This window comes from Danio aesculapii, chromosome 1 (assembly GCF_903798145.1).
Source record: "Danio aesculapii chromosome 1, fDanAes4.1, whole genome shotgun sequence".
Lineage (NCBI taxonomy): Eukaryota > Metazoa > Chordata > Actinopteri > Cypriniformes > Danionidae > Danio > Danio aesculapii.
This window is the reverse complement of record NC_079435.1, coordinates 12,880,544-12,907,100: the sequence shown is the minus strand read 5'-3', so window position 1 is coordinate 12,907,100 and position 26,557 is coordinate 12,880,544. Positions and strand designations below refer to the sequence as shown.

The following is a 26,557-nucleotide window of genomic DNA, read 5'->3' as shown; positions in this document are numbered from 1 at the left end:
ATTTATTTATTTATTTATTTATTTATTTATTTATTTATTTATTTATTTATTTAATTAATTTTATTTTCAGTTGTATTTGCTGTTATACTACTACTACTACTAATACTACTACTACTACTAATAATAATAATAATAATAATTATTATTATTATTATTATTATTATTATTGTTGTTGTTTTTATTGTTGTTGTTGTATTTTTGTTGTATGATATATATACACAGTTGAAGTCAGAATTATTATCCCCCCTGAATTATTAGCCCCCCTGTTTATTTGTTTTCCCCAATTTCTGTTTAACGAAGAGAAGATTTTTTTCTCTGAGCCATGATGACAGTGCATAATATTTTACTAGTTATTTTTCAAGACACTTCTATACAGCTTAAAGTGACATTTAAAGGCTTAACTAGGTCAATTAGGTTAACTAGGCAGGTTGGGGTAATCAGGCAAGTTATTGTATAAGGATGGTTCGTTCTGTAGACTATCGAAAAAAAAATATTTAGTTTAATGGGCCAAATAAATTTGACCTTAAATGGTTTTTAAAAAATTAATAACTGTTTTTATTCTAGCCGAAATAAAACAAATAAGACTTTCTCCAGAAGAAAGAATATTATCAGACATACTGTGAAAATTTCCTTGCTTTGTTAAACATCATTTGGGAAATATTTAAAAAAGAAAAAAATATTCAAGGGGGTTAATAATTCTGACTTCAACTGTATACAGTTGCAATCAGAATTATTAAACCCCTTTTTTTAATATTTCCTAAGTTATGTTTAACAGATCAAGGAAATTTTCACAGTATGTCTTATAATATTTTTTCTCCTAGAGAAAGTCTTATTTGTTTTATTAGATAGAATAAAAGCAGTTTTTAAAATTTTAAACACCATTTTAATGTCAAAATTATTAACCCCTTTAAGCTATTTATTTTCGATAGTCTACAGAACAAACCATCGTTATACAATAACTTGCCTAATTACCCTAATCTACCTAGTTAACCTAATTAACCTAGTTAACCTAATTAACCTAGTTAAGCCTTTAAATGTCACTTTAAGCTGTATAGAAGTGTCTTAAAAAAATCTAGTAAAATATTATTTACTGTCATCATGGCAAAGATAAAATAAATCAGTTATTAGAAATGAGTTATTAAAACTATTATGTTTAGAAATGTGTTGAAAAAAATTCTGATTGCAACATATATATATATATATATATATATATGTTTTTTACTTTTGTTTATTATTTATTTTTTTGTTTGTTTGATTGTTTTATTTATTGGTTTATTTTAGCAGTTTGTTGGCATCATTAATGTGTTCAAAACATCTCTAATTCATAGGTCAATAATTGAAAAAAATTAATAAATTGAAAAAATGCATAATTGTAAACACTGTAAATAATTATATAATCAATATGGCATGACAACATGTGTTTGTATGTATTTTTATGTAATGTATTTACTACATTAATAATATGTCTAGCCTATTGATTTTAAGCTTTTTTGTAAAATAGTTTTTTACATTACTGACTTATAAGATTAATTTCAATCAACTTAAAAAATTGGAGCTAACTGAGATGTCTTCTTTAAAATGCGAGATACATTAAAATAAGTACAATCACAAATGACACATAAGTGACACAAATGTCTAGAAATAAAAACTACGAATTAAAAGTTGTTGACAGCATCTAAAAATGACATATTTCAAGCTCTTTGCAAAAGATTCACATTTTGAGAGCGTACACAGGGATTGACACACATTGTATTTGATTTATTTCATGAGAGTGGGTGGAGCTAAAGATCTTTTGGCACACTGTGCTCGATGAAGCTCTCTGATTGGTGCAATTATCATAATAGAATCATGGGAAATGTTGTTTTTCTGCATCAATTTCACCATAAAATCATTTTTCAGTTTACAAAAGAGTTAAATTAATGTTATGGTGTTGAACAAAAGTACATACTGTACAGGTACAATCAGTTTATACTTTAGGTTATTGTATAAACAATCAAATAAAACAATAAATATAGGTACAATTACAAACAGTTAGACAGGTGTACCTAATAAAGTGGCCGGTAAGTGTAGGTTATTGTAACCAAAAAAACAGTACATATACATGTATGACAAAATCCACTGGCTACATTTCACCGCGTTCGGCATTTCTCAGCTCTTTAACATCCTCGCCACTTTCCCTGCTGTCAATCCCATAATCTTCTGCAACAGGAGTCATCTCCAATAGAGAACGCATTGGAAAGTCACACCAGACACGTATACCGTATAACCTGCTGCACAGCTGTGACACTCTGATAGCAGATACACACTCACACACATACACACAGAAATACTGTAGAGTCAGTGTGTGTATCTGACACAGAAGAAGAGCTGTGAGCTCAAGCGCATGTCAACTGATCTGATACTGATAGAAGTGATGGAGATTGACATCACTGATTAAAAAAAAAAGCTTGAGTAACATTTGAAGCCAATAGACAAAAAGTCATACTTTACTCGTATTTGTCTCATATATAAACTGTAGGTTATTTCATCTCAAACCAAAACTACATTACAGGGGTCTTGATCAAATGCTGGATTTTGTTATTTAGTTTTTTTTTTAAAGACAATAGTGTAGAAATCCAAAATAGTTTTATATTTCTCGCTTGTTCTTTCTGATTCAGATTTTTACCTGAGATTTGTAGTCCAAATAGATGGGGGTACAAATAATGTAAAAAGATGGAAGCATCAGTTTATTAATAAAATACGCTGACTTCAGTAATCTTTATTGTATTTTTGTCAATTTTACAGTTTAAAAATGGAACAAAAGCAACATTTTGAATATCTTATTATTGTTTTAGATTTTGGTTCTTAAAACTTTCCTTTGTGGTGTTTTAAATTTTAAAATCGTACAATATATGGGTATTTTTTTAAGTAAATTGAAATATATATATATATATATATATATATATATATATATATATATATATATATATATATATATATATATATATATAGGTGACCTAAGTGTATTAATTCATATTTAAAAATGTATTAACGTACCTAACGCAGTGGCACAGTAGGTGGTGCTGTCGCCTCACAGCAAGAAGGTCGCTGGTTCGAGCCTTGGCTGGGCCAGTTGGCGTTTCTGTGTAGAGTTTGCATGCTCTCCCTGCGTTCGCATGGATTTTCTCCGGGTGCTCCGATTTCCCCCACAGTCCAAAGACATGCAGTACAGGTGAATTGTGTAGGCTAAATTGTCCGTTGTGTATGAGTGTGTATGGATGTTTCCCAGAGATGGGTTGCGACTGTAAGGGCATCCGCTGTGTAAAACATATGATGGATAAGTTGGTGGTTCATTCCGCTGTGGCGACCCCAGATTAATAAAGGGACTAAGCTAAAAAGAAAATGAATGAATGAATATATATATATATATATATATATATATATATATATATATATATATATATATATATATATATATTATTTATTTAATTTTCAAAAATGTTAAAGTTAATGACTGCATAAAGCTAATTTTTAGTTTTTTTGTTTGTTTTAAGATCATTATATCATATAGAAATAAGTATATAAATAAATATATAGAAAAAAATATTTCTATATATTTAGTTCATTGTAATAAATTGAATGAATAACTTAATTACATTTTTTTATTTATTTTTTATTTGTTAATTTAATTTAATGTAATTTTATTTATTTAAATGTATTTTTTTTTATTTAACTTTATTTTATTTTATTTTTATTTTATTTTATATAAAAAACATTTAAAAAAATGTCTGATATGAATTTGTCATTAAAAATTCTCAGTGAAAGTGTCATTACTCTGTCAAACAATTTTACAACAGCGTGATTAATATTTAATGAGATTTTAATGTCAAATTCAGGTTGTACCAAGGCAGTTGTGGTCAAGAAAACATTAATGACCCTTTTGTAAAATTCATCACACCATAATAATAGCCTTTTGACACTCATGTTTATGCCAGATTTATGACAAGCTATAGTATCTTGACATTTTTAATTATTTATACATCATTTTGTGATTATTGATTTTTGTATTAATTCATAGACGCTAATACATTTTTAAATATGAATTAATACACTCTGCTCATGCCTCAAAGGCCTGCCTTTCTAAAAAAAATCTTACATTTCATATAAATGACAAATTAGCCACTAATATATCCAAACCCAAATCTGATCTTGGATAGTCAACAGTTGTTTGTTCCAGATGACACAGTGTTTCACAGATGTCTAGAGCCACATCCAAGAATCAGCATATTTCATCTTTCTCCCGACATTCATTTTTGTCTGTTTGTTTACCAACGGGAGAAACAAAGGTTGGCCGAGCAGTGTGTGTGCGTGTGTGTTTGCTCGCGTTTAAAGCTTGTTGCCAAATGTCTTCATCGGCCCCACTGTGAAATTGCATTACACAGTCAGTGAATATTAATTGACGGCATTTGGTATTGGACAAACAGAGTAAGTGAGAGAACCGTGTGTGTGTGTGTGTGTGTGTGTTTGAGAGGTCCTGGAATAACAGTGTGTTGAACGCGAGACTGCATGATCACTGGAGCACAGTTGAAAGCGAGCTGGATAAGAACAGATGTTTTCTCTGGGGAGCGTGTGGATCTTTGTGTCTGACGTGTGGGTGTTGGACAGGAGAAGGACAAGAGAAAGTGTATGTAAATGTGTGTTTTGAGTGTGTGTGCGCTGCTTGGGGTATTTTGCGATGTTTTTGTTTAGATACTTCAGCGCTCGGTGGATGTTTATCTGCAGGAGTGTAATAGAAAAGCGTAGCCAGCCATGCATCTCTCTGCTCTTTCAGGGGTCGTACACTGAGGATGCTCTTTTTTAGCGTTTAACAGCGGATATAGATGGAGCACACTGGAATGGAGCATATTAGGGTCTCAAGATGTGTTTTTAACAACTTGTCGTTATCCGTAATTACCACATTAATGTTACAGTAGCTGATGTAAACTCTCGGTACGTTCAAGATCTCTGCTGCTTTTTGAAGAAAGCTGAAGCACTGTGTCATCTATTTTTAATTCTGAAAGCTGTTTTAAACATGGCATGCATACAGTATTTGGGCCTCGCTGAATTTTTGCAACAAGTGGCCTTAATATTGAAGGAATTTCTCAATTAATTTCTCCATTTTTTAAGATGTGATCAACTTACACATCTATCTATCTATCTATCTATCTATCTATCTATCTATCTATCTATCTATCTATCTATCTATCTATCTATCTATCTATCTATCTATCTATCTATCTATCTATCTATCTATCTATCTATCTATCTGTATATCTGTCTATCTATCTATCTATCTATCTATCTATCTATCTATCTATCTATCTATCTATCTATCTATCTATCTATCTGTCTGTCTGTCTGTCTGTCTGTCTGTCTGTCTGTCTGTCTGTCTATCTACAGTCTCTATCTATCTATCTATCTATCTATCTATCTATCTATCTATCTATCTATCTATCTATCTATCTATCTATCTATCTATCTATCTATCTATCTATCTATCTATCTATCTATCTATCTATCTATCTATCTATCTATCTAACTGTCTGTCTATCTATCTAACTGTCTGTCTGTCTGTCTGTCTGTCTGTCTGTCTGTCTGTCTGTCTATCTATCTATCTACAGTCTCTATCTATCTATCTATCTATCTATCTATCTATCTATCTATCTATCTATCTATCTATCTATCTATCTATCTATCTATCTATCTATCTATCTATCTATCTATCTATCTATCTATCTATCTGTCTGTCTGTCTGTCTGTCTGTCTGTCTGTCTGTCTGTCTGTCTGTCTGTCTGTCTGTCTGTCCATCCATTCGTCTGTCAGTCCTTTTATGTTCATCCATTCACCTGTCTGTCCAACCATCCATCCATTCATTCATTCATCCATCCATTTGTCCATCTGTCTGTCCATCCTTTCATCTGACTGTCTGTCCATCTGTCCATTTATGTTCATCCGTCCGTCCATTCGTCTGTCTGTCTGTCCGTCTGTCTGTCCATTTTTAGTTCATCTATCTGTCCGTCCATCTATCCATCCATCCGTTCATCTGTCTGTTCATCTGTCTCTCTGTCCGTCTGTCTGTCTATACATTTATGTTTATCCATCTCTTCGTCCATCTATCTGTCAGTAGGTCTGTCTGTCTTTCCATTTATGTCCACTTGTTGGTCAGTCGGTCGATCTCTCTCTATCTGTATGTCAGTCTGTATATCCATCCATCAATTTATTTTTGTCCATCCATCCATCCATCCATCCATCCATCCATCCATCCATCCATCCATCCATCCATCCATCCATCCATCCATCCATCCATCCATATTCCATCTTAAAATCTCACTCTAATATTGCAAGACACTAATAAAACAGACACACAGTGTACAGAACACGACTCTGCATGTCTGCATTCAGACAGCTCAAGCACATGTCCAGCTTGTACAGCATGACCTCTAACTTTCTTTCTTTCTGCCGTCCATCATCTCTGCAGGGAGAAGGAGCGAAGTCTGGGCCCAGCAGGACAGCCTGTGATCCAGCCTCAGCGTCCGGACGGCCCTCGATTCACTGGAGGAGGCTTCAGCCTTAAACAGCACAACAGGATGACACTTCAAGCCCTGGAACAGCAGTCCTGATGCCCGCCAGAACCCTCCGAGGACCCTCTTCACCCATCATCGCCTCTCCATAGACAACATTTTCTCTTTTTTTTTTCTTTCAGCTCTACTGGTGCTTCTCGGCTCTTCAGTCAGCTCCTGTAAGCAACGCATTAAAGCCAGTTCTTTTCATTTTCTGCAACAAAATAAAGTCTTGTTATTTTCACTGAAAAGTTTTTTTAGTTTCATTCTGCACACAAATCCAACACAAACACAATCTCTGTTTGCCTCTCTAGTCCTCTGTTGCTCTCTGTTTGTCTGTGTCGCTCTCAGATGTAGTGTTCTCTTGTTTTTCTAGTGTTCAGGCGCTGTAGGCTTCTGTGTATAATATGACATTGTGTACTTGTTGCCATACTTAACACCCTTTTTTTACTGTGGACTCTTTGTGAGTATGTGCGGTGCATTTTATTCTGGTTGGTGTAATAGCCTGTATACTCTGTAATTGTTTCTGAGTTGTTTTTGACATACAGTCACACTGGCTTTGCTCCAAAAGTTTGTAAGCTGACTTGCTGTTCGCTGCCTACTTAAGCGGCATACTAACTAAAGCCAAACCTCATCAGGAACTGATTTACAGTGCTCTACATGTAAATAGTGCTCTTCAGGTGAAGTGTGCTTTACAGCTTGGCTTTAGCACACTAAGCTCAAGATAAAATAATCATGAAAGAATATACCTGACAAAAGTCTTGTCACCTATCCAAGTTTCTGGAACAACAAATAATGACTTGACTTCTAGTTGATCTTTTGGTATCAGAAGTGGCTTAAATGAAAGTGGCTTATACTTTTAGATTACGCTTACTTTACTAAAATAAAATATGATTATGCCTTGATTTTTAATGATTTAATTAGGACAGTAAGATCTGACTTTACTTAGACAAAAGTCTTGTCACTTAACAGAAATAATGTGCAGTATAGAATATAAAGTCATGGTGCAGTGGAAAAAGAATCAATATTGTGTTTGATTTCCATGAGCTTGGAGGACTGCCTCCACACATCTCTGCAATGACTCAAATAACTTAATAAAGTCATCTGGAATGACAAAGAAAGCGTTCTTGCAGGACTCCCAGAGTTCATCAAGATTCTTTGGATTCATCTTCGATGCCTCCTCCTTTATCTTACCCCAGACACGCTCAATAATGTTCATGTCTGGTGATTGGGATGGCCAATCCTGGAGTATCTTGACCTTCTTTGCTTTCAGGACCTTTGATGTGGAGGCTGAAGTAGAAGGAGCGCTATCCTGCTGAAGAACTTGCCCTCTCCTATGGTTTGTAATGTAATGGGCAGCACAAATGTCTTGATACCTCAGGCTGTTGATGTTGCCACCCACTCTGCAGATCTCTCGCACACCCCCATACTGAATGTAACTCCAAACCATGACTTTTCCTTCACCAAACTTCCATGCAAGTTCCAATGGGTCTTCTGCAGTATTTGGGATGATTGGGATGCAGTTCAACAGATGTTTCATCAGAAAAATCTACCTTCTGCCACTTTTCCAAATGATCAACAATTATCAGTTTTATTGTCATTCTTCTGTGGATGAAACTTCAGAGAGAGGTATGATGGTATTCATTTATACTTCATACTAAATGATTTATTGGTTAAATCAAGATAGAGGTTTGCATTTAGCATGATGCTAAGCTAACGACAAGGCGTAATAGGCGTACAATTATACTTTATTCATTCAATTTCTTTCGGCTTAGTCCCCTATATATAAGGGGTCGCCACAGCGGAATGAACCGCCAACCATTCCAGCATATGTTTTATGCAGCACATGCCCTTCCAGCTGCAACCCAGTACTGGGAAACACCTATACACTCTCACATTCACACACACATTCATACACTATAGGCAATTTAGTTTATTCAATTCACCTATAGCGTATATCTTTAGACTGTAGGGAAACCGGAGCACCTGGAGGAAACCCACACAAACACAGGGAGAATATGCAAACTCCACATAGAAATGCCAACTGGTCAAGCTGGGACTTGAACTTGCAACCTTCTTGCTGTAAGGTGACAGTGCTACCCACTGAGCCACCGCCATTATATTTGAATGCACACAAAATAACTGACAGCACTCAACATGTTGGGTAAGTAATAATTTATAATATGAGTATTTTACCTATTTTCTTTTAAATATTTTTGATAATTTATCATGTAACATGTTGCTAAGCTAATGACAAAATTTTCTATCAAGTTTAAATAAATTAGCTCAAAATAAGTCAAAAAGTCATCCATTTGAAGCAAGATTGAACCCAAAGTTAAGCCCTACTGTATGTGCTGTTGAGGATGTTTTCATCCACTCAGGGGCGATTTTGAGTCTTAATTTGGCCACAACTTTCCCTCTGTTCCAGCTAATGGAATGATGTTTGCTGACAAATATTATTTTGACACATATTTTGGGAAAATGCTTTGAAAATTTTCAAAAACTCAACACACCAAGTTGACTACCCTTTTCTTGTGTTAGTGGCTGTTTTTCCCCATGAGTTGAGTTGACTTTATTAGTACCCGTAGGTAGATTATTTTTGCAGCAAAGGTTGGCATATGAAACAAAAAATTAAATCTCACATATACAGTTGAAGTCAGAATTTTTAGCCCCTTTGTTTATTTTTTTCCCCAATTTCTGTTTAACGGTGAGAAGATTTTTTCAACACATTTCTAAGCATAATAGTTTTAATAACTCATTTCTAATAACTGATTTATTTTATCTTTGCCATGATGACAGTAAATAATATTTTATACACTTTTATACAGCTTAACGTGACAATTGAAGGCTTAACTCGGTTAATTAGGTTAACTAGGCAAGTTAGGGTAATTAGGCAAGTTATTGTATAACGATGGTTTGTTCTGTAGACTATCGAAAAAAAGTTAGCTTAAAGGGGCTAATGAATATGACCTTAAAATGGTTTCTAAAAATTAAAAACTACTTTATTCTAGCCGAAATAAAACAAATGAGACTCCAGAAGAAAAAATATTATCAGACACACTGTGAAAATTTCCTTGCTCTGTCAAACATCATTTGGGAAATATTAAAAAAAGAAAAATAAATTCAAAGGGGGGCTAATAATTCTGACTTCAACTGTACATACCCACATATACACATATAAAGTCCCTTGTAAAAGATTCCAATTAATTCAGAGCGACAATAGATGATGGGACAAAGCTATCCCTGAACTGTCCTACTAAAAAGCATTGACTTCCATAATTATGAAATGATTTGATTGCAAAGCCATGACACAGTATGATTGTGCATTCTTTAATGTTGATGGTTTTCCCTGTTGGAAAGAGGTACAAATTGTACAATAAAGCGTAGTAAATTTGAACAACACAAAAGGGCAACGTTTTGATATTAGCATATTGCTAAGCTACTGACCAGATGTTTAAATAATCAGAAAAACTAGATGGCAAACAAATCTTAAACAAACAGCAAATTTTTGGTCTTCATCTTCATGGATCTTAGATTTATTTGGAATTATCGCTATTAATTAATTTTTTTTACGTTTTATTTTTATTACGTAATGGGATTATGATATTTGTCATACCGCAAAATGTCTTTAGCAGCTTTTCTCTAGCAACCAGTAAGGCTCACTAGTGTTTTTTTATTTGTATTTTTATTATTTTATGTATAATTGTGTATTTTTATTATGTTTTAACAGTCATAAGCTGTGGTCACACTAGACTTTTCTCTCCATAGACTTCCATTCATACGCACGCGAATGCGTCAGACCAGAAACGCAAGGTCGTGCGGCAAGTTTTGCAGATCGCTGCGTTGCAAAGTTCATGCTTGGTGAACTCTGACCTGCGAAATCGCATAACATGACCGCTTGAGACCAATCGATGATCAAAATATGACCTCTCTGGACAGACATGTAAAATATGAACCAATCGCTCGCTTTTTTAAATGTTAAAACATCTTGTTTAATCCCGCCCCTTTTCGCTGCGCCTTATGACAGAGTTTTGCAAGCTCAAACTCTAGTGTGACCGCAGCAACACTCTTATTTTAAAAGTGTCTTGAGGCTCTATTATTGTGTTCATTTTCATGTCTTGGTCCATTTTGTTTACACCTGTTCCTCATTTGCCCTCATTAGCATAGAGTTTAGGAATTTAGCAACATCTTATTAACATAGCATTGTGCTGCCAACGTCTTGTTTTGCACTTGGTGGCCAATTGAAAAGTAGCAGTGTGTTGCAAATAAATAAACTTTGTTTAATAATATTTTACACAGACTCAAATAATGATTAATTTCTAAAGCATTGCATAGTTTTTCCTCTGATTCTAGTGAAGTCCTTTATGTTATTTCCTTCTCATCTTCAAAATAATGAGTCACATGATGTTTCTGCGAACAAAGATGGCAGCATGCAAACAACATGCTTCAGGATCTACCACTGAAATGAAGGAGGAAACTAATGGATAGCTGTCAAGTCCAGGTAATATAAGCATTCTTATGTACACCCTAGTGTTTTCTATTGCTCTTTGTCTAGTATTGCACTTGTACGCTGTAGTATGTACTTGTATTGTAGGCCTTTTGGTGAATCATTGTGCATTCTTTGGCTTATTCTGCTTGCTTGTTTGTTGTTTTGATATTTTTTGGGGGGGCTTTTTTGCTTTGTACTTGGTTCATTTCAAACAGCCGCACTTGGGTTCTTCAACTCTACCCTGCCCAAGCTTTTGTTCGAGAAGGCAACGCAATCATGCTGCCAACCTTTTGAACCGTCTTCATTCTAGTAGCGCACCTTTGATGCCTTAAAAGGATGCCTACATAGATGGCTCGCTAGGGTTTTGGAAGAAAGAGCCATTGTGTTGACAGGTTGCTCAATTCTGTGTTGTAGATTACAAAACTGATGAGCAGCATGAAGTGTCAAGTGTGTGATTAGAGAGTGTCAGGTTTTGATATGCATTGAAGAAACAGATCAAAGGGATCCTGCTGATTAATATACTGGTGTTTATTAATGACCGCAGACAATGTAATGTAAGCAAGTTGATGAATGAGAGAACTAGATGTTCTTCTTTTCCTTGCTTTTATCAAAAAGTGCCCTAGTTATGCTAATTTTGTCTTGAGATCTCCTAAAGTAGATTCACTCAAATCCAAGGTGGAATAACACTTGAATTGTCTAAACTGTTAACAATTTCCTGTAGAATAACTTACTGGCAGCAATTCACCAGTAACATACTGTAAATAAATTACTGCAAAAATACGGTATTTACATTTACAGTACATTTACAGCTGCATAAGTATTTACACAGTGAAAAATATACAGTATTGATTTTGCAATGCAACTTTAAAATACAGGTACTTACTGCATACTGTAACTGTCCTACAGTAACATATAGTTCATATTACAGTTAAACACTGTGTAATTTACAAAAATCGCTAACATTGTAGTACACCGCAACACTTCTTCTGGTGAAATGGTTTGTTTTAGGATCTGCTTTCTGTAGAAATCACCTTTCTGAGAGCCTACACTACTCTGTTTGGCTATCCAATGTATGTGTGTGTGTATATATACATATATACATGCATGTATACATACACACACACACACACACATATCTACATACACACACATATATATATTTTTTTTGTATAGGGGTATCCCTTATTTTCACATCCCAATGTTGACGGGTATGCACTGAAATCACTTTTAAGTATGACTTCAAAACAATATAAGCACCATTTAGTTAATTGGTAACAATGTTATACTTTTCAATATTATCTGGATATAGTCTTGATGATGCAAACTGAGACTGTATATCTTAGTGATGCAATGTCAGACACAATGCACTCAATGGAGCTAGTGTCATCACTGTGAGGGTTATGGCTTGGGTTAGGTGAGCTTATTAAAAAGCATTAGATGCAGCTCAGATTGCACTGCATTAGGTCTGCATCCAGACCCTTCTCATACCTTTATAGTCATTGGCAGCTAACATGATTTCTCCATTTAGAATCTGCAAATAATACTTTTCTGAAATTATATTATTAAGAACAAAGTCTGAATGTGCGAATATAAAACCAACTTTAACCCAGTATAAAAGCACAGCGATATTTTTAACGAACGATCATGTGACTTTATGTATGCCAGATGACTAAATGCAGAACAACTGTTTCAATCTTAATGTTTGCGAAATATACGGGAGTTTCTTTGTGAAATTGAAAGGTTCTGATTAGGAGTAGCTTATTATAATACTTACAAATCTTTTGTTTTAAGCGACTGTACATCCGTTTATTAAACCCTGCAGACCTTTTACTTTCACAGACGGCCATAATACAGCTTGAAATGTAATACCTGAAAAAAGCATAATGGGTCCACTTTAAACATCATGCGTTCACAGAGTGCTTCAGTCTAAATAGCTGTCTTCGAAAGTGTTTTAATATTTTGATACATTAGCACTTTTACAGAGGAAAGATTTGAAATTTCTTCCCGGGTTGCAGCCGTAATCGCTTCTGAAGTGTTGAAGCCTTTTAAAAAAGACTAGACGTGCCATAAAATGATTACAGCTATTGCCAAGTTTATATCAAATGTTATGATGTTTTGTTAAAGTCGCGTGCGGCGACTGCCATCTAAAGTGAGCTCTGCGTCCGTCATCTATCAGCGGATGATGATTGGTGCATTCATCTAGTTGCGCTTCATTATGGAGGATTTGCCTGGAGCTGTTGTGCGAGAAAGAGCCCGAAAAAAGCGGCTGTGGAGCCTGAGGGGATAAAACTGAGGCTCATTAGTTATCGCCACACACAACCAGGGGCCAGTGGAGCTCACTTTGTGTTGTTTCATGCCGTATCGCCATAGAGCAATGTCATGTTAGGACACACGGATGGCCTCTGGAGGAGCCTGGGGTCAAGTGTTTTCATCAAGGTTGTGCGAGTTAAAAAATCGACCTTTGCTGGCTTTGAAGCTTTATTTTTTACTTCTAGCCTCTCAAAAAATTTAAATTAATTTTTTTTAAAACTGATAGTTCAGCCCAAAAATGAAGATTTACTCACTATTTAATCACCCCAATCAAGTGGTTCCAAACTTTGAGTTTTTTTTTCTTCTGTGGAACACAAAAGAAGATATTTTGAAGTAAGTTCAACAGTAGAAGGAACCTCAAACCAGTTTGAAACTAGTAAACAGTGAGTAAATGATGACACAATTTGCAATATTGTGTGAACTATCCATAAAATTTTTTTAAAATTAAATAAATAAAAAAACACGGAGACCTCATTGGTCCAGAATGTTTTGAATAATTTAATAGTTGAAAACTTCTTAGCCAGCATCAGGACGAGGATGCACTGGGGAGCTGATTTTTAACATTTCAGTTCATGAATCGATTACATCAAAACACTGTAAGCGTGTTTACAGAACATGCCTATTAGATATGGAGTAAATATCATCATAATAACAAGACACACACGCATTCATTCCTGTACATCAGGGTTTATTTTGAAAGGTAAGAATCTTCAGAACAACACGTTTAGTCCAATGACACAATAGTGTTGAATTATGAATAGTTATTCGTTTGTTTATGTCACCGTTTCTGCTGGAGAGCGATTGTTTACTATGTTACTTATGCGAGAAAATTGTGTCTTTGTAGTAAAAAGCACTCCAAAGGCTGCAAGAGCATCAAAGTTTGCTCTGGCCACCCTGACGACAACACTGTCTTCCTTTTGCTCTGCAGACGAGTGTGTCAAAATTCGCTACATTGATCTCTTATTTAAAGGGGCCGTTGCAGTAAATCAGTTACATTACCGCATGAAAACATGCTTTCTAGCGTGAAAATGTTGTTGATCAAATTCATTTAACGCTGAAAGAGAATCAAGTTGTTGCGTGTGGTGTGGCTTTGCTTCACTTATTCAATATGGGTCCATGTCTGAAATATTCTGAAGCAGCAATGCTGTTTTGTACTGTCATTACAGTTAGCATGAGATTCCCACTTTTTTAAAGAAATAAAAATAACATTAATTCAAATCATCTCCCCAGTAATTTTTTTTCAAAATGTATGTCCCTGTAAAAAAATATCGTAAATAATTGGAAATCCAGCGACCGCGATAATCAAACCCTTGGGAACAACTGTGGTTTTAACTAAAGTGACAGTGACCGTGTTCTCTGGACTCCACTCAAGCGGTGGATGTTTGGTTCGACTTTTTGTCACTGAACCGCATCACAGCTCATTACCATAAAGTTGACTTGATTTCAACTCTCCTCGACACCCACACTGGTGAACACGTACCGCACTGTTGCTCGACGCTTATCAACTCCGGCTCCCATTGATAATGAATGATTTCCGGCTACTCTGACACTCGCTGCTTTTGGTATGAACACATGGTTGCAAATAAAATGAGAACACAAACTGAATTAAAAGTTATAGTTCCTAAAATCTAAACAAAGCAGTCGAGTGTTTTTGACGTTCTGCATAGCTATCTGTCAGTAACGTTTTGCCAGTAACTTTCTAGTTTGACTGATGGAGAATTTGGCCAATGGGTGCATGATCTTTTGAAATATGCTGATGATTATTCATTTATTAGACCGTTGTTGTTGTTGTTGTTGTTTTATTGCACTTTGTGCTCAGTAACTGGTTCAGTGACCTGTCAATCATTGCATGACATGGCAATCATAAGCACGTGATCCTCTTGAAATTAATTTATAAATAAACTTCACTTATTTATTTTATTATTTTTTTATTAATAAATAAAAATTTTATCTGTTTGCCAGTGTTTAGAGTTGCACGATAATTATCATTAGTAATTAAAATATTTCAGGGGCGTCATGGTGGCTCAGTGGTTAGCACTGTGTATGGGTGTTTTCCAGTACTGGGTTGCGGCTGGAAGGGTATCCGCTGCTTAAAACCTATGCTGGAATAGTTGGCGGTTCATACCACTGTGGCGACCCCTGATAAATCAGAGACTAAGCTGAAGGAAAGTTAATGAATGAATGATGAAATATTGAAACATAACATAATTTACATATTAATAATTTTCATCAATATCGTTGATACCATATACGTTGATATCAATATCATATATATATATATATATATATATATATATATATATATATATATAGAAATCGTACCAGTGACATTCTTTGCGCAAAGTAAAAAAACAACATAATTTATTTGAAATATTTAATTATGTACTTTGTTTTTATATAAATGAAGTGGTGGCGCAGTAAGTGGTGCTGTCGCCTCACAGCAAGAAGGTCGCTGGTTCGAGCCTCTGCTGGGTCAGTTGGCGTTTCTGTGTGGAGTTTGCATGTTCTCCCTGCGTTGGCATGGGTTTCCTTCGGGTGCTCCGGTTTCCCACACAAGTCCAAAGACATGCGGTACAGGTAAATTGGGTAGGCTAAATTGTCCGTAGTGTATGAGTGTGTATGGATGTTTCCTACATATGGGTTGCAGCTGGAAGGGAATCCGCTGCGTAAAACGTGTGTAATAAAGTATAAATACTTATTTTTTGTTTGGCTAGTACTAATATAATAATAAATACAATTATAAATGGTTAGCTAAACTAACAATGGAAATAAAAACATATAAATGTCTCTCTTAATATTATTTAATATTAAATGCCTGAGCTAACGATGAACTTATAGTTTAAGCCATTGTTTCACATGAACAAAGATCAAGAAATGATGTAGAAAATTAGTATTATCATTACAGTCAACTAATTGATCCTTACTGTATGTCTAATTGGCTATTCATTCTTAATATTTACAATCGTTGCTGCCTGCAGTGTGTCGTCTGTATCTGTTGCAGTATTACAGCATTTTACATAACACTGAGACATTTTAGTTAGTTTTAATGGATGCTGAAGTTTCCCTGTGCCCATTTTAATGGATGTTGTATCTCTTTGACACCATTTTTAGTTTGTTTGTATGCGCCATGAATAATGATCCGCTTCTCCCCAGGGAGCTGAATTATTTTTGTGGTTGTGTCTTTATCTTTTTGTTCATTTTCAGCTTCCATTGTAACGTCTCCGGGGCCAGCCGTAGCTTTGAATTCATTTATCCCACCGTTGCTTTGATCTTTAAATCTAAATCCAAGATGTTCCTAGAATATTTTGAAATGGCAGGTTTGTATTTGTATTTGACCTGAATTTAATTGCTGGATCGCAAATGGAGGAGTACTTGAGGGCAAAAAAAGTAGTGGATAAATATTTGATGAGAAATTATTAAGCGTTCTCTTGATCTTTTGACATAAGAGGTGTACTATAAGAACATTGTGTAAGTTTTAGATCGCAAAGCCTTGTTAGTTTTAAAAACAGCTTACATTTAATGTAATGTTATTGCCATAAGTGTGTAAACTGCCTCCACAGAAGATCAACATCAGTGTCTGTTTAGCCCCGCCCACCAATTCTCACTATAGTGTACAAATAACGAGAGGAAATGAACCAAATGATAAAAATGCCCTGAAAACACTGCATCGTGCAGTGCCTCTGCATCTCATCATTACAAAAGAGCGAAATGAACATACTTTTTAAATTAGAGATTAGTTGACTTCACGTAAAAACTTGAGTGAACCTGTTGCAATAAAAAATTAAGTAAACAAACTCTATACATATACTGTAAAACCCAAAAGGTTAAGGTAAGTCAAACCTTTTGAGGAAACCATTTGAAACAAACCATTTAAATTCAAAAACTAATCCTAGTGAGTACTGTGAACTTAATACATTTGAGTAAATGAAGCTATTTAGGCACAGTAAAACCCAATGAATGAAACCAACTGAGTACTGTAAAACTCAATATGCTGTCACCTCAAATGGTTTGTTGCACTCAGTTTCCTCAAATGGTTTGAGTTAAACTAATCAATATGAGTACTGTGAATTTGCTCCATTTAAGTTGAAGTAATGAGGTATTTAATTAACTCATTTACCTTCAACACTGAGGTCAAAACTCTTTTCAAATGAGTAGAATTAACTTTCAGTCAATTTTGAGTTAACTACACTCATTTCATTTGATAAAGTTGACTGCTGGGTTTTACAGTGTATAATCATGTTTTTAGTTTATTGTAACTTGTTAAACTAAGTTAATCATGTTCTAACTTAATTTTATAAGTTATGCAAGCTGTTTTAAGTCAGGTTAACTTAAGTTCAATAGACTCATAAGTTTAGTTTCATTCAGCTTAAAAAATTAAGGCAATCAGTATCTTTTACAGTGTGATTATGGATCTCAACATAACAAAAGAGTGAAATGAACTTAATATTTAAATTAGAGATTAGTTAAGTTTACATAAAAACATGAGTGAACACGTTGCCTTAAGTAAACAAACGTTATACATCGTTATAAAAACTAACTTGAGAAGACCTATTATGCAGTTTTGGTGACTGTCACTCTAAATCAGGGATGGGGAACCTTTTTTCTATCAAGGGCCATTTTTGTAACATCATTCAGGGGCCGCAATAAATCATTCAACATACTGTATACATCCCTAACCTCTCTAATGCGATTGTTGGAACTGCTTTTCTGTGACAAGGCCACTTAACTTTTCAAATGGTAATCCAAATTTGTTCATTGCCAAAATTTGCTCAAACAAATCCTTACCTTTTGGTCTTTGCATGGCTCGTTTCAAACTCAACTGTAATTCCGTGCACAAAGATGGCTAGTTGGGTGGTATTCACTATGTCTGTTGTTTTCATCGCAGGCCAGAGAAAAACTGGATTTTTTTTTCCAGTGTCATTAAGTGTTGTTTCAATGTCTTGTGCCATCAGTTATTTGTTCTGTGACATTTCTTCAAGATAAACTCACACTCTGGAAATGTTTTACTTTATCTGGCACAGGCAGCTTCGCAGCGGCAACAAAACACTCTTTCACAAACTCTCCTTCTGAATAAGGTCTGAGTTTATTAGTTATTAGCTCACTTACCACAAAACTTGTACAAACAACATTCTCTCTGTCAGAATGTGTTTTTTGTAAAGCTGCTTGTTGGGCACCCAAACTCCACCGAAGAGTGTACTTCATCCAAGCGCATTTGTCCTTGCAGCTCATTGAGTTTAGCATGCTTTGAGTTGTAGTGACGCTCGAGATTGTTTTTTTTTTTTTTTTTTTTTTTTTTTTCATCAATGCAAGCGCATTCCCACAAACTAGGTACACCAGTTTGCCTTTGACTTCAACAAAAAAATAACTGTTTGTCCATTTTTCTTGAAAAGCGAGACATTCTGCATCATCTTTTCTTGCCTGTCGCCATGATTATCAGTGATGAGAACCTCTAAGGTGCAAACATGACATGCGTATTATGCGATCACGGCGACTGTTACTCTGACATAGGGATGTTTGCATATTATTATTATTATTATTATTATTATTATTATTATATCTATAACATTTCTATTTTATTTATTTATTTAAAAAAAATATTTCTTTATTTACTGTCACTTTCTGTCACAAAGATTTAATTTTTTTCTTTCCTGGGGGTGATTATGAATCGACTGATGGGCTGGATCAAATTGTTTTGCGGGCCACATACAGCCCAGAGTCCGGACGTTCCCCACCCCTGCTCTAAATTCAAATGAGATCTCAGTTCTCTTTTTAATAGATCATTTTTAAATGAGATGCTAATGGTCTAATGCAATTCCATTATTTATGCTAAGCTAAAATGCAGTTCCAGAGATTGGCTGAATGGATTAAATCTGTTTTCTCATCACCAAAGCATTTACTAAAATTATTACATGAATTATTAGCATTTTTACCATTAGAGGCTGGCGATATTCACACTCTGTTGCCACACAACTGTGTTTAAACCCCTTATTAAAGTGATTTTTACATAACAGGTCCTCTTTAACAGTCCCACTTTACATACTTTAAGTAAAATCAACTTGTCAAATTTATTTACTCACTTTTTTAAGTAACTAATTGCTTTCTATAATGTATTATACAGTATATTCATATTTTTCTGGAAACCATGATTAATTTTCTGATTAATAAATTCCAAAAACAGCAACACAGTACTCGATACTGTAGAAATGGGTTTATTTAAAATAAAGATAAATAAATAAATTGGTCACTTTATTTTAATGTTCAATTCATGCTATTACTAAACCATTAACTAAGACGTTTAGCTCAATACGCTACTAACTAGCTGCTTATTAATAGTTGGTAAGGTAGTAGGGGTTTAGGTATTGAGCAGGATTAGGGATGTAAAATAAGATCATATGTCATAAATGCTATAAACATCTTAATAATATTCCAGTATAGTAAATGGTCCAAATTTTTACCTAAATGAAAGTGTTACCAAACAATTGAGTGCATTCTTAATAATAGAGTATTCAATAATAAAAAAAATGTAGGGACTGTGTAACCCATTTCCAGAAAGTATTCAGAGTTAGTCTCGAAACTTTCTCTTAGTTGTGAGTGACTATTAATCAGTGTTTCAGTACACCTACTGTTTAGGGATGATTAAGATACTTACTGTACACTGTTCTCTTCCATGTCAACATTTATCTTCTGTGCCTGCAGTGCTGTCATAACATATTGACTCCTGTGCTTTCTCACTGTAGTCGAAGTTACAGAAGTGACGTGTGAGGCTGCTTCACTGTATACAGATGCTCCAATGTCAGCCTCAGACTTTAGGATATACCGTAAGCCCAATTTTAGCCTCATCCATTTTGTGTCAGGAACATTGAATCAACAGATATCTGTCAATAATATTCCTGCTGTCATAATATTTTGTCAAGGTTTCTTTGTATCTTTATACGGAGTTCTGCCTGCTTAAAATGTATATTAAAGTTGCGATGATAAAGCCTCGGTAAACAAACAAACAAACAAACTAATAATAATAATAAAAATAGCTAGAATTGTACATTTCCTAAAGAAAATGTGAGTGGGGTTTGCGTGGCAATTAGCTGTGGTATAATCCATTTTAATTGGTAGCTATGGTGTTTTGAGTGGTTGCTAGGCAGTTTCTGAGGTGGTGCTAGGGTGTTCTGAGTGTTTGCTTAGGTGTTGCTAGGTGGTTGCTATGGTGTTCTGAGTGGTTGCTAGTGTGTTATGAATGGTTGCTAGGTGGTTGCTAAGGTGTTGCTAGGTGGTTGCTAGGGTATTGGGTGGTTGCTAAGGTGTTACAAGGTGAATGCTAAGGTGTCCTGAGTAATCGTTAGGCACTTACTGAGCATTTCTAGGCTGTTGCTAGGCAGTTGCTATGTGGTACTAGGCAGTTGCTAGTGTACACTGGGTTGTTACTAGGCAAGCCTCACATGTTTGATCAAACCTTTATACTTAGTAAGCATTTCTTGCTAATTATAGCACTTGGCTAATCAATATTAGCATGTAGCTAGTCATTGCTAGCATGTGTATTATATAGAAAGTCCCGTTTGCTAGCATGAGTCAAACGAGCCAATCCCCATGTCTCTACGATGTTCTGATGCTGAGATATAGCTGTTGATAAATGGTTGCTAGGGTACTCGGTTTTGTTGCTATGGGCGTGGAACCAGAGTGAACTTTAATGTGGTTGGTTACTCAAGTCAAATGAGCCCACCCCCATGTCTCTATGACACTGCTATGTAAAGATGTGCATATAGGCCTATTATAATGGAAGTCTAAGACATCAGTTTGGGGGCTTGGCTTGAGAGCTTCATTATCATATGAAGATGTTAATTGGTTGTCTGAGTCAAATAAGATAGTTGGGACGTACCAGCACCTTAGGGACACAACTTATACCCTCTTGCGGAGTATGTTCTTACTCAGGCTGTAACCCTTTTAAGATGTTGTGAATCTTTAATTTCCACGAAATTCACACTTGGTGCTATGATGTGTCAAATTTTGTCCCCATCTTATGTCAATTGGATTTTTGACATAAAAAACTGACCCCTTATAAAAGTTATAGCTACATACCCCTGATAAAACCACACGATTTGACGCCACTTTCAAGGGTCTGGGACGAAAACTGCGGGACTAGTTTCGTGCCCAAAAAAAACACACGGTAAAAGAAGGAAAAGTCAAACCCCACTAATAAATAATAATAATAAATACTAATAATAGTATATTACTCAGTTCCAATATATATGTGTTATGTGTTATTGTATGTGTTATGATTTGCTTTGTAAATTCATGCTATCTATGAGCTGGTTGCAAACTTGAATTTAGAAATGTTCTTAACCTAATGTGTTTGTTTAAATTCAGCCCATATAAATTGTTTGCAACCACTTACCTTAAAAACTGTAGTAAATCCAATGAATCATTTTGTTTCAGTGTAAATCCATTGTCTGTATCCCCAAACTCTTTCCAGCCGACACATTTCTTCCTCAATAACATCAACAACATGAACTTTTGCTCTTTGTGAGCGGCGCTTCAGAGAAGCTGTGTGTTTCTGCTGCTTGTTTCAGGATCACTGCTTGAACAAGATCATTTAAAGTTCTCTCTGATCAGCCAAAGATCTCCAGCACAACACTGAGAAACGCCTGCAGTTTCTTCATTCACTCGGGCGATTGTCTGAGGTCTGATAGAGTTGTTTGACAGCTGCGGTATTGCAGGGTATTTCGGGGTCTCGCTCATAACTCTTGGTGGTGAGTCTGTTACCAAATCTGTTTTGTAATGTTTTCAGTAGACTGAGAGAAAGTTCAGCTGGATGCACAGAAATTCCACCCTATAATTCAGTCACTAGATTTCTCTCTGTTTGAAAGGTTTGAGTTTGTGGTCAAAGCAATAGTGACTTGACTCACAGACTGTATAACACACAGACACACACACAGAGGGAGAGATGGACCGATATGATGTGAGGCTATCCATCCATCCATCCATCCATCTATCTGGAAATTTGTTTACTGCTATTTATTAAACATGTCATTTCTGACAATTGGTTTAAAATCTTAATGGTGGTTTAATTGTGTATCTATTGTCTAATATAAATATATGAGTAGGTCTTTGCCATATACACACTTTATTTACAAGTACAGACAAAATATGACAAAATATATTGTGTAAAAATGTTATTTATGCAGTTATTTGTATGTCTGCAGTTTTAAGTCACATGTGGGTGAATTTTTTAAACTTAACTTTTATCTATTTGTATCCATGTATATAAAGTTTTATGAGAGATAGATAGATAGATAGATAGATAGATAGATAGATAGATAGATAGATAGATAGATAGATAGATAGATAGATAGATAGATAGATAGATCGTATACACTTACCGGCCACATTAATAGGTATACCTCACTAGTATCAGGTTAGACCCCCTTTTGCCTTCAGAACTGCCTTAATCCTTCGTGGCATAGATTCAACAAGGTACTGGAAATATTCCTCAGAGATTTTGGTCCATATTGACATGATAGCATCACGCTGTTGCTGCAGATTTGTCCCAAAGGTGCTCTATTTGTCCTAAAGGTGCTCTATTGGATTGAGTTCTGGTGACTGTGGAGTCCATTTGAGTACAGTGAACTTATTGTCATGTTCAAGAAACCAGTCTGAGATGATTCACGCTTTATTACATGGTGCGTTATCCTGCTAGAAGTAGCCATCAGAGGATGGGTACACTGTAATCATAAAGGAATGGAAATGGTTAGCAGCAATACTCAGGTAGGCTATGGCCTTGGCCTGATGCTCAGTTGGTATTAATGGGCCAAAAGTGTGCCAGGAAAATATCCCCCACACCATTACACCACCACCACCAGCCTGAATCGTTGATACAAGGCAGGATGGATGCATGCTTTCATGTTGTTGATGGCAAATTTTGACCCTACCATTCGAATGTCGCAAAAGAAATCAAGATTTATCAGACCAGGCAATGTTTGTCCAATCTTCTATTGTTCAATTTTGCTGAGCCTGTGTGAATTGTCACCTGTGAATTGTAGAGTGTGACCCAGTGTGGTCTTTTGCCGCTGTAGCGCATCCGCCTCAAGGTTTGGCATCTTGTGCTTTCAGAGATGCTCTTCTGCATACCTCGGTTGTAACGAGTGGTTATTTGAGTTACTGTTGCTTTTATATCAGCTGGAACCAGTCTGGCCATTCTCCTCTGGCCTCTGGCATCAATAAGTCATTTGTGCCCACAGAACTGCCACTCACTGGATATTTTTTCTCTTTTTTTTTCAGACCGTTGTTGGTAAATCCTAGAGATGGTTGTGCGTGAAAATCCCAGACGATCAGCAGTTTCTGAAATACTCAGACCAGCCTGTCTGGCACCAACAACCATGTCACGTTCAAAGTCACTTAAATCACCTTTCTTCCCCATTCTGATGCTCGGTTTGAACTGCAGCAGATCACCTTGACCATGTCTACATAATTGCATTGAGTTGCTGCCATATGATTGGCTAATTAGAAATTTGTGTTAACAAGTATAGGTGTACCTAAGGAAAGTCATTGTGTAACATTGGTTTGTTCTGTAGACAATCAAAAAAAGAGGGCTGCTAATATTGACCATTAAATATTTGTTTTATTTCTGCTAGAATAAATGCAATAAGACTTTCTCCAGAAGAAAAAAACATTATAGCAAATACTGTGGAAAAATGCCTTTCTCTTATAAGCATAATTTGGGAAACATTTGAAAAAGAAAAAGAAAAAATCTTAAAATATACTATTTTCACACATTTTGTAATGCAGACTTAACTTCCTTTCCTAAAAATCCTTTGATAGACAAGTCGTAACTTCTCCAGCATATTTCCTGAAGCCTTTGAGCTTCTCTGCCTATACTGTATAACCAGCACACCAAGCTGAATCAAAGCAGGAGCACAAACCCGGCTCTGGATGAGGCTGGAAGAGAGTCGTTCTAATGACAATGAGCTTCCAGTGAGATGGATCCGTCTCATGCTGACTGCTTCTGTCTGCTCTGAGCCTTGTTAAATGCAACTGGTGCTCCGTTCGCTCTTTTCTTTCTCTTTCACCATCTCGCACTCATCTCTACAGGGCGCTTGCTGGACTGAAGTTAACAAGCTGTGCTCATAGACGGTGTACTGTACAAATGGAGGTGTGTGTGTGTGCGTATTTCTGGGACAGGGAGGACTCTGGTTGAGTCAGATGCATTTCAGCGCAGCAGGTTTTCTGTCTCTGAAGACGTCGGTTCAGTCTCGTTGTGTTCTCATCAGATGCTTTACAGGGGCAAAGAGCTCAGCGTCGCTATCAATCTGATTTATCAAGAGCATGTTATTTCACAACAATTATGCCGGAGGGAAGCGTTCCCCAGTCATCCAGCTTTATTTCCTCTAAAGACCCCCTGTGGTAAAGATCTAAATGTAACCAATCACGTCATGTTGTAGGGAAGGGCTTTTTATAGTTTTACTGCACAAATATCTTAAAGGAATAGTTCAGCCAAAAATTTACTATCTATTTGAGTTTCTTCTGTTGAATGCAAAAGAAGATATTTAATTCAATTCACCTTCATTTCTATAGCGCTTTTACAATGTAGATTGTGTCAAAGCAGCTTCACATAGAAGATTATAGTGAATTGAAACAGTGTCAGTTCAGTTTTGAGAGTTTAAGTTTAGTTCAGTGTTGTTTAATATTCACTGCTGAGAGTCCAAACACTGAAGAGTAATCCATCGATGCGCAGCTCTACAAATCCCGAACTATGCAAGCCAGTGTCGACAGTGGCAAGGAAAAAACTTCACTAATTGGCGAAAGTGAAGGATAAAAAACCTAAAGAGAAACCAGGCTCAGTTGGGCATGACCATTTTACCTATAGCCAAACTTCTTGTGCAGAGCTGCAGTCTAGGCGCCGGAGGCTGGAGAACGCTAGACATCAGCGAAGACTCCCCCTCGAGTCTCACAGGAATCAGATGCATGCTCTCTACTCCTCCGTGACCACCACAGCAGCTGCTCAGGATACGGCCTGGTCCGGGATTTTGGAAACCTTGGGATCATCTCTTCACAGGTCTTGGATCACATCAGTGGGACTGCATAATCTCTCGGGGCCTCGGGCCTTAACAGGTAGCCAGTGTAAGGAGGATAAAATTGGAGTGATATGATCATATTTTCTAGACCTTGTAAGAACTCTGGCAGCTGCATATTGTACTAGCTGAAGATTGTTAATAGAGGATGCTGGGCAACCAGCGAACAGAGCATTACAGTAATCCAGCCTAGAAGTCATAAAAGCATGAACTAGCTTTTCTGCATCTTAGATGGATAGCATACTTCGTAACTTAGTGATATTTCTCAGATGAATGAAGGCAGTTTTTGTGATATGGGATATATGATTTTCAAAAGTTAAGTTGCTGTCTAATATAACACCCAGATCTTTTGTAGTAGAGCTAATGCTAACTTTGCATCCCTCCAATTACAGGTCGAGTTGTGAAATCTGCTGTGTACAGGATTTAGGCCCAATAAGTAATAGTTCTGTTTAGTTAAGAGAATAACGTTTTTGGTCATCCAGTCTTTAACATCTTTAATACACTCAGTTAGCTTAGACAGTTCGGATGTTTTATCAGGTTTAGTTGAATATATATAAATGAGTATCATCTGCATAGCAGTGAAAGCTGATCCCATCTCTTCTAATAGTGTCTCCCAGGGGTAGCATGTATATTGTAAACAGCAAAGGGCCTAAAACTGATCCTTGAGGCACCCCGTACTTTACTGGGCTGACTTGTGAAGGCTGTCCATTAATATTCACAAACTGGTAAAGGTCAGCGAAGTATGACTTAAACCATTGTAAAGCCTGTCCCTGGACACCTGTAGAATTTAAGTGGTCTATGAGGATATTGTGGTCAATGTTGTCAAATGCAGCACTAAGATCCAGTAAAACTAATAACAAGATGCTCCCTTGGTGATCATTGGTTATTTTCACTAATGCGGTTTTTGATGAGGCCTGAAACCTGACTGAAGTCTTCTCACTTTCACAGTCGTATCACAGTCCCGCTCAGCTGTCATGCATCCTTATTTTAATTCATAACGATGAGCATTAAGACATTATAAGCTGGCTTTAATTTTGAATGGTGACACCCACAGACATCTTCACCAAATATTAATCAGAGGTAGCACACATAGCAGTTGGCTTATGCATTATAGGCTTTAC

At 35.9% G+C, this 26,557-nt stretch overlaps 1 protein-coding gene across 1 annotated transcript in view; it reads left to right on the top strand.

Moving 5' to 3' along the window:
• Positions 1-6,818, top strand: part of cfap58 (cilia and flagella associated protein 58) — a 196,508-nt gene extending 189,690 nt beyond the window's left edge. The window contains exon 18 of the mRNA XM_056456599.1: positions 6,497-6,818. Coding sequence (XP_056312574.1) covers positions 6,497-6,638 — 142 coding nt within the window. The 3' untranslated portion in view covers positions 6,639-6,818. The remainder of the gene's footprint in view (positions 1-6,496) is intronic.
• Positions 6,819-26,557: the final 19,739 nt, after the last annotated feature.